General features: G+C 42.1%; 1 protein-coding gene across 3 annotated transcripts; it reads left to right on the forward strand.

Moving 5' to 3' along the window:
* The first annotated feature begins 391 nt into the window (after positions 1-391).
* On the forward strand, positions 392-13,666 carry KCNG1 (potassium voltage-gated channel modifier subfamily G member 1). Of its 3 annotated transcripts, none has more exons than XM_067554233.1 (3): positions 392-742; positions 8,469-9,273; positions 9,788-13,666. In XM_067554233.1, exons 2-3 carry the CDS (start codon positions 8,515-8,517, stop codon positions 10,556-10,558), a joined length of 1,530 nt encoding a protein of 509 aa, XP_067410334.1. In that variant the 5' UTR covers positions 392-742; positions 8,469-8,514; the 3' UTR covers positions 10,559-13,666. The 3 variants fall into 3 exon arrangements, with proteins under 3 accessions (XP_067410334.1, XP_067410333.1, XP_067410332.1); XM_067554232.1 differs by lacking the exon at positions 392-742 and adding an exon at positions 6,444-7,019; XM_067554231.1 differs by lacking the exon at positions 392-742 and having other exon boundaries at positions 7,370-9,273.
* The last annotated feature ends 225 nt before the right edge of the window (positions 13,667-13,891 follow it).

Genomic DNA, 13,891 nt, shown 5'->3' on the forward strand with positions numbered 1-13,891 from the left:
TATTGTTTGCGCACTACAGGTATGCGTGCAGGTAAGCCATGCTGCATGTGTCTGCGGTGTTGGTGAGCATGCCTGTGTTGTGTCTAACGTGGGTGTGTATTGCAAGTGCCTGCTGGATGCGCGGGCCTGACCCTCCTGCCTGTGTCCATGCTGGGGTGCATGTGGGCGCCTGCTCCATTCACGTTCACCGGGTGCGGGTGTGTTCGCCACCTGTTGCCTCCTGTTGCATGCCTGCCGGTTGCCGGGTGCGAGCACGCTGCATGCTGCACGTGTGGGGTGTGCAAGGCTGCGGAGCAGCGTGTGCGCCGCCTGTTGCATGTGCGGGGTGCGCACGTGCCTGCCGCCCGGGTGCGGAGGCCTGCGGTATGTTGCAGGAGGGTGCGGTGCGGGCCTGGGGTTTGCGGGCGCTGCCGCTGCGGCCCCGGCTCCGGACCGCTCCCGTGGCTCGGCGCTGCCTGGCTCCCTGCGAGCCCCGGTTACCATGACTCTGTGCCTCTCCGTCAAAGGCACTGGAGGAGCCGGGAGCGTCCTGTGGGCGCAGCCCCAGCCCCGCCGCCTGCGCTCTGGGCGCGGTGCCTCTGCCCTGCTCAGTGCAGCTCAGGTCCCCTCCCCAGCCGCCGCGCTCGCTGCTGCTGCCGCCGCCTCCGCCCGGAGCCGCTCCCCGGCTCCCCCACGCCCGCCCAGCCGGGGCAGCTCCCGTCCCCGGGGGAAGGATCCAGCCAGCCGGAGCCGCCACAGCAAAGTAAGAGCGTCCTGGCCCCCTCCCCAGCCAGCCCGCCCGCCCGCCGCCCGGCTCCCCTCTCCCGCACAGCTGGCGCAGCAGAGCCGCTCCCTGCCCAGCCGCGGCGGGGAACTTCCCGGGCAAGTTTCTAGTGAACTTTCCGTCCCTTCCTAGGAGCAGCCGGGGCCGGGGGCTGCAGCCCTGCCTGGCCTGCCTGCGGCGCTCGGGCTCCGGCTCCTTGAGCAGCGTTGAGTCTGAGTCTCCCTTCCAGGCCGTTACCCAGCGGGGATGCAGGAGAGCAGAGGGAACCAAGCTGCTTATTTATACTCACCCCGATCCCCGGTTCACCAGCGCTCGAGTCAGTTCTCTTGGGACAAGAGCCACCCTCTGCCCCGGAAAGCTTTGGGGAGGCTGCCCCCTTTTGCTGTGGGATTTGACCATTTCCCCGGAAGGAGGAAGATTTGGAGGATGATTTTATACACGTTCAAGCAACAGGTTTTATCTTGCAGCAGGGATTTAGCAGAAGGAATCCTACCCTTTCACCCGGCCTCCATTTGCTACTATTGCACTAAAACGTTTCTTTAGCTCATTAAAGTGGATTATCGGGTGGTGAGGTGCCGTGAGCTACTGAATTTTCTGTTGCTTTCCAGCCTATTTTCCGTTTCCTTCCCTCCTTTCTTTGAGAACCTCCCCGACAGCTGCCTGGGCTTATCCATCAGCTAGACATGGCTTTTTATTTACATCCGCTTTCATTCTTTGGTTCCTTCTCTGTATCTCGTTCCCTCTCTCTTAGTTGTGTTTGTACAGTATGATTTGCTGGGGTTTGGATTTCAGATTCATGTGCCCTTTGCTGGGTCTCTGGTTGTCCTTTATCCAATTAATTTAAAAACATTTTTTTAAGTTTTCTGTTTTGTTCTGATCTTTTTAATGACTGTTCCTTTGTTTTGTGTTTACTGTCTTAAAAGCTATTCTTCACAGGTAGTGTGTTCCAGTCTTATTTATCAATAAGAAAGCATTATACTGGGACAAAGCTAATATATGTAAAATAGTACATGATCCATTAGTACACAGTGTTCTCTTTTCATTTCAATGGCAAAATAAGCACACATATACTACAAATCTCATTTACTTGTTAAAATGTGCTTAAAATTTACAATTATTTCTATTGAATGTACCTCGTTTAAAATTGCTTATAATGAAAAATCTATTTGAAAGTAAGAGCGCAAGTTATTAATTATAGTCCATATCAGAGTAATCTCCCAGAAAGATGGGGGCGTTGTTTGTTTTTGTTTTGCAAAGTTTCTTCTCTTTTGATTGTTTATTGGCAGAAGCATTAGTTTCAATAACATTCTCAAATAAAACAAAAATCAGCATTTAGTCTGTGGGTTGACATGACATCCAGATAAGTATAACGCTGACCAGATCAAGCAGAGCAGGAGAGATGGGCTTATCATTTATTTTCATAGGATATATTTATGGATATGATTTTTTTAATCTCATACACTAACTTTTACAAATTTTGTTTTGATAATGACTAAAAGTAATAACAATTAGTCTAGTGGGGGGAAATATCCTTGGAGAACTTCCTTAGTTGCCAGTGTCTAGGGTTGGTTTGTAAGTAGAGAGTAGAAGTTTGAGTACCTTGTCCCTACACAAGTAGCTGTGTCAGTGCAGTCTGGAGTATTTTATTTAGCATGGTATCCTCGGACAGGTAATATAGTGTGAGCATCATATGGTGGATAAATGAGCTTCAGGTCCTGGAGAATAACAAATTGAATTTGTAATACAGCCTGAGAAGCACATGGAATTTTCTTTTCTTTTGGGGAAGTATAACACAGGAATAATTTTTAAATGGCAGGGAAGCTTCTTATGGCAGAGTCTTTTTTTGGAGAGAGAATTACATACATAGTCTCACTGCATTGAAACATGTTTTATGAGAGGAAAATGGTAAATAACAAATGTAGGAAGTTCTAGGCACCAGACATGGGCTAGAAGTCTGGGGAGCTATTCAGATACTTAGGGTTTAGAGAGACTCATGTCCTCCTAGTGCTGTTGTTATTATCCAGACACAACTTTGACTTGTCTGCACAACAGAACAGTAGCAAAGCTCTTCGCAGGATTTCTGATTGCATCAGAGATGCACTGCAGACATCAAAATGCTGCAGAGGACATTCAGAAAAAATTGGAAGTGGAGTTTTAACAAGTGACTAGCTGTTTCTTTTTGCCTCAGAAGGGTATCTTTAATAATCCCTTCCCCCTAACTTTATTAGTCTGACAGCCTCCCTCAATTGCGGGGAGAATCAGAGCAATCAAACAGATTTCTATCTTGGTTTATTCATGAACATAATAAATAAGAACACCCACCCCGAGCATGAGATATTTCTGAAGAGGTGTTTATTTCATGTTTGTTTCTCTCTCTCACATACACACTCACCCTAGATATTGCAACCCAAGGAACTCACCAAAGGATATTTTCCCCTCATTAGACTATTCGTTATTATATATTACTTGTATTACAGGAGCACCTAGCGGTCACAAACAAGATCAGGGCTTCATTGTGCTAGGCACTGTACAAACACATAGTGAGAGACAGCCCCTGCCCCAATGAGCTTGCCCGCTAAATAGACATGACAGAAAAGAGTGAGACTAGGGGGAAGAGAGCCACAGAGAGAAGTGACTTGCCCAGAGTCACACAGAAGACCAGCAGCACAGCCAGGAACAGGAACAGGGGGGCTGGAACAATTTGTATAGTGGGGGTACTGAGAGCCATTGAACCAAACTGTAATCCCGGTACATAATGGAAACCATTTCAAGCCAGGGCACCCCCCTCACCGCTAGTTCCAGCACCTATGAACAGGACCCAAATTTCCAAAGTCCCAGTTCACTCAAAGAGCAGAGTGTTGTCTCAAAGCAATGGGAGGAGCCAGTGGATTTTTATCACTGGGCGTTACCCAAAACTGTTTCCTTGGAGCAGGCTAATTCAACAACTCCCCTGTAAAGTTTGGCCTGTTTCAACACCCAGAATCATTATTGATATAACTGACTAGTTTGTCTAATGGGCTCATGTTGAGATGCAATGTCTGACTTAAAGCCTTAAAACATCTCTTAAATTGAAATGTATGTTTTACAGTGGTTTTGTGAAACTGGTACAAGGGCTGATTTGCTCGTAAATGGTAGTGTTACTGGGTTCTTGGTCTGTTGTGTTTCATAACAATATTGTTGTAGCTTATTGCTTTATACACTATTTGGGTTGGGCTGAAATGGGATAAGTTCATTCCTGGTGTATATCCATTTTAGCCAATAGAGTTACACCAAGGATGAACTTTTTCTTTATAGAGCTTTGCTGTAAAGTCCCTGTAACCACAGAACGTTTTTACTTTTCAAACTAACATTTTCTTTGAAAATGGTATAGAAGTCAAGCTGCTGAATGGAAGCTTTACACAAATCCCAGGGCCGAATCTGCTTACCTTTTTGGCAGCAGCACAGTCCTAATACTAGCTTATATTGTAGTGTTCTTTGAGAGGTGAATAGAATTTGCTCATTGCTGAAACTCACCAACAACAGAACAGCTGGACAGCTTTGTCCTGATCATATTGGTCTTATAGCAGCACCTATCCCCATCGTATAGGAGTGCCTCCCAAAGGATAATACAAACAGTACAGTAGAGCAACGTACTGTTTCATTTTCCTTCCTGCTTCACCCAGTCAGGGACTGTGGGTTTGTTTTTTATCATCTTTGATTTTCTCCTACTCTCTCTCATCCTTTTCTCTCTCCTTTCTTGCCTTTTCCTCCTCTTCTTTTTTCTTTTTCTTTGCCGTGTTCTGCCATTTCTGGGAATGCTAAGTTGAAGGAGTGAGTTTTAAACCACATTTTGAAGGCTATGGAAAATGTGGTCATTCTGGTCTTATCCCCAGTAAGGAATGCCAGAGCCTTGGCCCTATTGCTGAGAAAGCCCCATCATCTGCTTTCACAAGCTCCGCCCAGGCGGTTGACAGTTTCACAGTTCCTGAGGAAAGCAGCTGTGCAGGGAAGTATTGTCACAGGGAAAGGTGCTCCTTGAGGTGTCTTGGGACTCTCTCCTGTAAGGCCATGAAGCTTAGCTCTGAGACCTTGAATTTGATGCAGTGTTCCACAGGGACCCAGGTAGTAACCAGAACACCAGGAGTTGGGAAGTGTGAAATGTTCCTGGTGATGGGTGTTGCTAAGGAGACGGTTGCTGAGTTCTAGAGTTACTGAAGCTTTGCTGATGTTGGAGTATTCATACCTAAGTCCAATGAGTGGTAATATCCTAGTCTGTAGGCCAGGAGGGCCTGGATAACTGTGACCATGCCTCCATTTGATATAATGGGGTGCAGTTTTCTGGCTAGTCATAAATAAAAGAAAATATTTGTGGCCATCTCTCTCCGTGAGTCCAGCAGCATTGAGAAGACCTGGAGGACTCTTACACTATAGACTAGTTTGGCCATCTGAGGGTAGATTCCTTCCATGGAGGGTAAACGAATAATGATAGCCAGCTGTCCAAAGTGTTTCATGCCTTCCAAATGTCACCACCTCTGGCTTGCCTATGTTCAGCTTCAGCCAGACAGAGGGATGGTTGGGAGGTTGTGCTATTTGCAGGTGACATAAAGGAGATGTAGGAATGGCACCAATCATTGTAGCATCTAGTTGTACTCTCTAGGCATCTTAACCTCTAGTTACAGGAAAACGGTAGCCAATGGCTCTGTTTTATAACCCCAGCCATTCAGTGGGTTATACCAGGGCTTAATTTGGCCTATCGTCTTGCATATATACAGAGATAGAAGTGGGAAGGCAATGAAATAACTCATTTTTCTGGCTTAATGATTTCACAGTTGGAGCCTGTGGGTTACAGTGTAAGCCTGACACACACATAACATTTACATTTTTCTCCATTTCCTCACATTGTATCAACAGTGGATGGAGTGGGAGATCAAACCAATTACAGAGATGAGCTGCCTCCTCATTTTTTTCTGGCTGCAATTCAGGGCATAAGCTGTTGTTAACCCACATCATCTAATATAGCAGAAGGGGAAATGGTTAATTTAACTCATCTCATGGTTATTCACAATTTTCCATGACCTGTAAATGTATCAGCATTCGCTTTGGCCCAGCTCCACAATAGACACAGTTAAGATGTTGAGAATAAAACATGTTTTGAAACAGAACACCTGAGAACAGTGGAGAAGGGTGGCATTGAAGGAGGGTGTGTGGCTGTCAATTCAGCATTTTACAGGGTCTCCCACATCTCAGTCAGGACTATCGCCTGAATTCCCAATCGCATCATCAGAGAACAGCAGCTCAGGCATAGTTTAATAGAAGACTCACTGTAAAGTCAATGGGAATGCTTCATATGGTAGGGCTATATCTCAGGGTAATTGCAAGTTTGGTTGTTAGCTGCTACTTCTTAGAGAAGGGCTTTTACTAACACTAACCTACCGTTGGAGCCAATCTTTGAAAAATGGCCTCTGAATTTGCACTCCTAACCTCTGTTCATTTGCAGGTGCAAACTTAAGAGGCCCAGCTATCATTCCATACAGGATTTATTAGCTTATCTGAACTCTGCAGCTTTACCAGGAGGTAATGGCAGAGAGCCATCATTTGTCATGAAGCTTCACTGATAATCTCAGTATTGGCTGGAATTTCCCAGTGTGTCTTTTTATATAGGGTTACATTTTGTGTTAATGTTCCTGCAGAAAATGTGACATTTGAATCAATAGCCCATTACTCAGTTTTTATTCAGGCAAGACATGTACTGAAATCAATTAGAACCTTGCCTAAGGACCAGTGGATTTGGTTCTTTGTTTGCTCTCCACATTTCAGTTCCAAAGGGTTTTTAGAATTGCATTTCTCTGGCCTTGGGCATTGTCATACTTGTAAGTTCCTGGCCAAAACAGAACTTAAAGCTCAGTTTTGTGAGTGAGTGTGTGTGTAATAAGCCAATGAAAGTTGAACATACTGGAGTTTTTGGCACCTTTCCTGTGAGTTGTGTTCATGGAGCATGGGGAGCAGCAGTGGAGATCCTGCTCCATGATACAAACAAGAAGACAAAGTCCTCTTTGCTTACTTCAGGCCAGGAAAGAGTGTTGTGGCTCTGGCAGGACCTGAATGAAGCTTTGGTGGTACTTGTGTATTCTGCATAGGTTTTTCCTTACCCGTGATCCTACATTCTCTCTTTAAGGGGAGGTGATTGCTCAATTCCTTTTATACTGAGAGGTGTCAGAGGCAGAGCTCCATTTATTACTCCACCAAGAACATGAGTCCATCTGCTCCTGAGTAACAGGTAAAAAAAGATTAGCTCTGGAAGGGAGATTAAACTTCAGAGTAGTGAATAGTTGAGATAATGGTAACATTAAAGTCTGCCATATAGAGAGAATTTGGACATGCATGAGAAGCCCATCACACTGAGATTGAAATGCAGCTGTGATCAAGTTTTCTGCTGCTTGAAACTTGTGGTGCTTCTGGCTGTAATAAGTGTGTAAGCTTTTAAAATAAATGGCTTCATTCATAAAATTTAACTCCCAGGGAAGAGTAGTTCTGAGTCTAATGGAGCCTATGGAAGCTGCTTCTTCCATCCCCTCCCCCCACTCCTTGCACAGCCTATTAAAGGGGAGAAGGGTAAGTGTCACAAACACGTGCAGCAAAATATGTTGTTGCGGAAGACTGGAGAATGGAATATTTACTGCCCCTCTATGAGCCTATGGCTAGCACGGGTGAAATCTATTTATTTATTGCACTCAGTTGTCACTCGGTGAAAACACTTTTTCCCCCAATAAAATTAAGTAGCTACTCATGTTAAATGCTGGCCGAATATACAGATGAGAAATCTAGCGCCAGCGTGGCATATTCCTCTCCTATGCTATAGCCACCTTCTCACATAATTCAGGTGTATGTTACAATGCAGCAAGTTAGACAAAGAGAGTTTAGCAGTTCCAGAGCCAAATTTTTATATCAGTATGAATCCAGGGTCACTCCATTCCAAATTTACACTAATGTAACTGAGAGCAGAATTTGTTCCTTAATATTTTCAAAAGCATATCATAAGAACCTTGTGGAGACTCTTACAATGACAGAGAGGTACCTTTGCTTCGACTATATTAAATACATTAGCACATTACATTAGTACAATGAGAGCAATGTCTATTAAACAAAATGATTGAATCCAAAGAATAGTGTATGAGTTGTGTGAAATTCATATAAAATTACTAAGCTGTCTTCCCTGAATAAAGTTTGAGGCTCCAGAGAGCAAGCTGCCATGCTATTTATATGTCCAGTTACACACAACATACGAGCATTATATTTGAATACCAGTGCAAATGTTTTTTCAACAATGTTTCAATTTGATTTCCTTGAAAGCAGTCTAAGATTGCCTGAATATATATGTATGTATGAATATATTAATATATATATATGTGTGAAGTACAACATAATCAACTTTTGATTCTTTTGTATGTACTTAATTGGTACTAAAATATTTTAAAATTTTTACATACAGTGAGTAAACAAACATGAATGATTTTTTCCAATTCCTTTTCTGCACCACACACTTGAACTGATAGCAATGTGCAATGATAACTTCTCTTTTTTTATATATTTGCATTCTGCCGAATATACTGAGCCACTGCAAGCATACAGCCCAAAAGATAGTCAAGTTTCAATTATCATCTTTGTTTCAAATCCAGAAGGCAAAAATATATACTAAAATGAAATGTCTCTATTTTCTTTGTTCCAGAGTACTCTTGCTGAAGTGTCTAAGGGATGTGAAGTTAGCTTCCAAGATGACTCTTTTAGGAGGAGAAAATTCTGATTATGACTTTAGTGCCCTGAGCTGTGCTTCAGATACCTCCTACAACCACACCTTTTTTCCAGAAACAGAAACCCTCAAGGGAGTCTTTTATCAAAGAGCCAAGCTAATTCATCCTGAAGAGGATCTCTTTAAAAGCAGTCACCCTGAGGACCGGAAGCATCATATCATCATAAATGTAGGGGGCATTAAATACTTGCTGCCATGGACCACACTTGATGAGTTTCCCCTGACACGCTTGGGCCAACTGAAATTTTGTAATAATTTTGATGACATTCTAAACATTTGTGATGATTATGATGTGACATGCAATGAATTCTTTTTCGACCGCAACCCAGGGGCATTCAGGACAATCCTGACATTTTTGCGGGTTGGGAAGCTTCGGCTCATGAGAGAGATGTGCGCTCTTTCTTTCCAAGAGGAGTTGCTCTACTGGGGCATTGAGGAGGACAGTCTGGAATGGTGCTGCAAGAGGAGGTATCTGCAAAAAATGGAGGAGTTTACAGAAATGAACGAAAGTGAGGATGACCTCATAGAGAATGAAAACCCAGGCGAAATGGTGGAGGAGACAAAAGGCAGCCTGTGCATGAAAAAGTTACAAGATATGGTGGAGAGGCCTCAGTCTGGGCTTCCCGGGAAAGTATTTGCATGTTTGTCTGTATTGTTTGTGACCATTACTGCAGTGAACCTGTCCATCAGCACCATGCCTGACTTAAGAGAGGAGGAGGAGAGAGTAAGTTGATTTTCAGGATGGGAAAACATCACTCCCTGGAAAAAGTAAAGCAAATACAGGACTGATCCTGCTTCCATTGATGCAAGTGGAAGTTTTGCAGTTATTTTCAAGGAGAGCAGGATAAGGCCTGTAGATAAAGATACTGAATGTATTACATGACACTTTTCTCTGAGAAAAACATTTTGTAAACATGCATTATTCCATATAGTCATGTTGTGCTACTTAAGAGCACCATAACAACCAAGAGAAACTAGGGAAGTAGAGCCAGACTCCACTGCCTCTGAAGTCAGTGGAAGTTTTGCCATTGAGTTCAGTGGAAGAAGTACTGGGCATCGGGTAAACTTTGTATTTAGCTTGTAATTCAGCAGATTTGCCAAACTGGTTTCCCCTTAATATAGCATCAGTTCATTTAATATTATGGTTTTAAAGACAAAATAATAATGTTCCTGTCACTTTACCAACTAAAACAATGACTGTTCACTTACTGAGTGCAAACTTCTTCTCTTTCTTCCAGGGTGAATGCTCCCAGATGTGCTACAATATTTTCATCGTGGAATCTGTCTGTGTGGCGTGGTTTTCTTTGGAATTCCTGTTAAGATTCATCCAGGCAAAGAGCAAGTTTGCATTTCTGAGGAGACCATTAACCCTGATTGACATTATTGCCATTCTGCCCTATTACATCACTTTGCTAGTAGATACCACTTCAGTGGGCTATAGAAAGCCAACTTCTGGCAACATCTACCTGGACAAAGTAGGTCTGGTGCTCCGCATACTCCGTGCCTTGAGGATTCTATATGTCATGCGGCTGGCCAGGCACTCCCTAGGCCTGCAGACTTTAGGACTCACCGCTCGTAGGTGTACCCGGGAGTTTGGGCTTTTGCTGCTCTTCCTCTGTGTGGCCATTGCACTTTTTGCACCGCTTTTGTATGTCATTGAGAATGAGATGGCAGACTCACCAGAGTTTACCAGCATCCCTGCATGCTATTGGTGGGCAGTAATCACCATGACAACAGTAGGCTATGGCGACATGGTTCCCAGAAGCATTCCAGGCCAGGTGGTGGCATTAAGCAGCATTCTGAGTGGCATTCTCCTCATGGCATTTCCAGTCACCTCCATCTTCCACACGTTTTCACGCTCCTACATTGAGCTGAAGCAAGAGCAGGAAAGAATCATGTTCAGGAGAGCACAATTCTTATTAAAAACTAGGGCTCAGCTAAGTAATGCATCACACGGGAGTGACATTTTATTTCCCAGTATCTCTTCTGAGACTAGGGACAACAACTGAAATTTAAGTTACCATAACTGTCTGATATTGGGCAAAGTTATGCAGTCAGAGATTCCATCTTACCATTTGCTTTGGAAGCATTTAAATAAACCTTTATACAAATAGCAAGAAAAGGGGTTTTAGACATGAAGCTGATGTGGTTTTAAAAGCCTATTATTGAAGACTTTTTTCTTTTCAACAAAATGTACAGTTAAGATAGTTTTTCCCCAGGAGATCAGGCAGTGGGATTTTAAGAATTATGAGTTCTTTGAGATATCGCTGGCCAAAATGAGAACAATGTAAAATTGCATACTTGACATATGTATCTGTAGTATAAAGTAATGTACCATTTTTCCAATCAAGCATTGTGTAGGTATTAATTTTGATCATTAAATAAGTTACCTTTCTTTATTTTCTTCATGTATACAAATACTATAAAGATAAGTTCACGTCTAAATTCATCCCTGGTGTATTTCCATTGACTGTAGTAGAATTAACCAGGTATATAAATTATCCATTGTGCCCTTGGAGAGGATTAAACAAGTTAAGTGTAATTTAGGGCAGGCAAACATAACATTTTTCTTTGTGAGCCTATCCTGAAAGTAACAGTAACAATGAAGAAGAATTATTTGTTTCTGAATGCTTTGGGACAAGCATGTGCTGAAGATGTAAATATTTACAGCTCAACAGCTTCAGAACTTAAATGTGCTTATATTGTAGACCCTGTATAGTTCAACACAATATTCCCTGTGATGGGTTAGAGGTCTTTAGTTTTGTGACATCCAATACAGATGACAAGGAGACAGCTAGCTGCAAATCACATCAAACATGCATGATTACTTCACAGTAGTGATGTCTGTTTCAATGTTATCCCTTCACACCAGATAGAAAACAGAAATTAAAAACAAGACACTTTCTAGTTGAAGCTGCAGCATTACTAATCAGGTTGATTCTGGTGCTGAGAGTTGACTGTGTAGCATCTGGCTCCTTTAAAAAAAAAGTATTACAACAAGTTGTCAGTGATGTAAAAAGGAAATAATATAAATTGAGTCATGGGAGACTAAGTCATGACTCAAGACTTAAGGTGTAAAGCTTTCAGCAATTAGCTCTTCCCTCACTGATACAGCAGGCATCATAGCAATGAAGAAAAATTACCTTAGGAAACATAAAGGCAACTAAGGGCCTGAAGCACAATCCTGCATCTTTTACTCATGTGACTAGTCCTTAAACAAGTTGTCCTCTTGAAGTCAGGACTGGGTCCTGCTCTTGCTCCACTGGAAGTCAGTAACAAACCTCCCCTTGATTTTAATCAGCACAGGTTTGGACTGCCGGACTGCTCAAGAGACAAAGTCCAGAACTTTAACGAAGAAATAAAATGGGTTGATATGTCTCAGAGAGAGTGTATTGTGTTGAAAATCTAAACTTTAGGTGAACTTTCCCAGTTTAAAAGAACAATGTGAATTTCCTGTTCATTAACTGTCATGAGCCAGGAAATAGGAAAGTTCCCACCACCTCTGCCATCTCACCATAAGCCTAGTTTTCAGAATCACTGTTCTAGTCTCTGATCTCTCTCGAGCAGGGATTATTAGTGGTGCTAAATTGTATGATGGTTTTGTGATTTATATCAAAGAGGTTAGGGATGAGATGCATAACTCATCGTCGCTTGAACTCTTGTCTGTGAAAGGTGAAACCTAGTGTATCAACCTACACTGAATGGCGAAGTCTCCATGTTCCCATAACCTGGTTTAAGTTTCAGATGTTTATAAAATAACATTTTAGAGGGCTTGTTTTCCTATTTAAGAAATAATAATTCAAACCTCTTTAGCACCTTTTAACCAGAGTTCTCAGAGCACTTTACAAACACTAATGAATGAAGCCTCAGAAAATTGGTGTGACATAGGTAAATATCCCCATGAAACTAAGGCATGGTGAATCAAATGCATAGCCCAAGGTCACAGCAATTACATGACGTTGCTAGGAATAGAACCATTTCTTCTGACTCCCATTCTTGTGCTTTAATTACAGTTGGGGGGAGTAGGGATGGAAGGAAATTTTTCATGAAAAAGTAGTCCCTTCTTCATCGAAAAAATTCTAATTTCCAAATGTTTTGACCAGCTATAACTTTAACCACAACACATGCACTCCACAGGCTTATTCCTTTGTATTAGCATCCATTATAAAAGGAGATGGTAATGGGACTACTCATAAGACTAACATTACTTGTATGTGTTTGCCCTAAAAGGAAAAGCTATATGTCAAAAATAAACATAAATCAAGAGATCATGGGCCACATTCTCAGCTCAGCTTCCTGCTATGCCAGTTTACACCAATGGAGGATTTGGCCCAATTTCATCAACGTATGTTTAAATCAGTATTAGCTAAATGTATTTCAGATATTGTTTTTTCTATTGCAAAATTGTGGCCTGATGCTGAAGTTCTGGGTCAGACAAAATTAATCCTGAAGTCATGGCTTGAGTCAAATCCTTCAGGGTACTAAGTTAGGCATCAAGATCACCAGGGGATTTGCCTGAGTCAGAAACAAGTAAGGAATTCAGGATGTAGCTCATTGTAATTTTGCACTTGGCAACCAATTACCTGTTGTATTATGAATCATTGTAACAAATTGCTTGTGTTTTACAGCGAAGTGATACATACTGTAGTTCTGATGCTAAATTAACACAGCTATATGTCTTAGCAGTACAACATTAACATTAAACCCACATGCTGTGTTTCAGTTTCTACTGCGAAGGCTTAAAGAATTTAAATTATTATAAATCTGTACAGCATGTTAACTCAATTTTTAGACAAATTTATGAAACTGTACATTGATTCAAAAGCTGACTCTGAAATGTTTCAAAATCACACAGCTGAAAGCTACCAAGTCTGATATTTTTCCTTTCTTGCTTTTTAACAGCATGTGCAGTTAACAGAAAGTTCCTATAAAAACAGTGTGCTTTTATGAAGTACAAAGGAATTGTTTGAATTGCCACTGATAAAAAGTGGTACATTTCAAATATCCTACTAAAGATGGGTTTGCATTGCTATTTGTATTATCCTGTATATACAGCAATAGTATGTACATTTTCAAATCAAATGATAGTAGCTATATTCATTTTGATTAATAAAGAGTTGGGCTTTCTTTATATTTTCCTGTGCTTGCTTATGGTGCAGGCTGGCTACCACAAGCAGCTGACGCATCATCAGTGAAGCAAGAAGATGATGCAATAGCAGAGCAAATCTCAGAGCAGACAAAGACTTTCGTCCACCTTTATCCTCTTGGTGACACATTCTTCAGGCCTGAATGCAAGAAGGGAGGGATGGAACAGGGTGAAAAGAAAGCAAAAGTGTGAGAAT

This window comes from Emydura macquarii, unplaced genomic scaffold, assembly GCF_026122565.2.
Source record: "Emydura macquarii macquarii isolate MOO-44397 ecotype Brisbane River unplaced genomic scaffold, CSIRO-AGI_Emac_v2 contig_1483, whole genome shotgun sequence".
NCBI classification, from domain to species: Eukaryota; Metazoa; Chordata; order Testudines; family Chelidae; genus Emydura; species Emydura macquarii.

Excerpts from the sequence above, each read along its gene's own strand:
- KCNG1 (XM_067554231.1), top strand. The coding sequence starts at position 8,305 with ATGATAACTTCTCTTTTTTTATATATTTGCATTCTGCCGAATATACTG. Across the intron at positions 9,274-9,787 it reads TAAGAGAGGAGGAGGAGAGA|GGTGAATGCTCCCAGATGTG; the intron begins GTAAGTTGATTT and ends TCTTTCTTCCAG.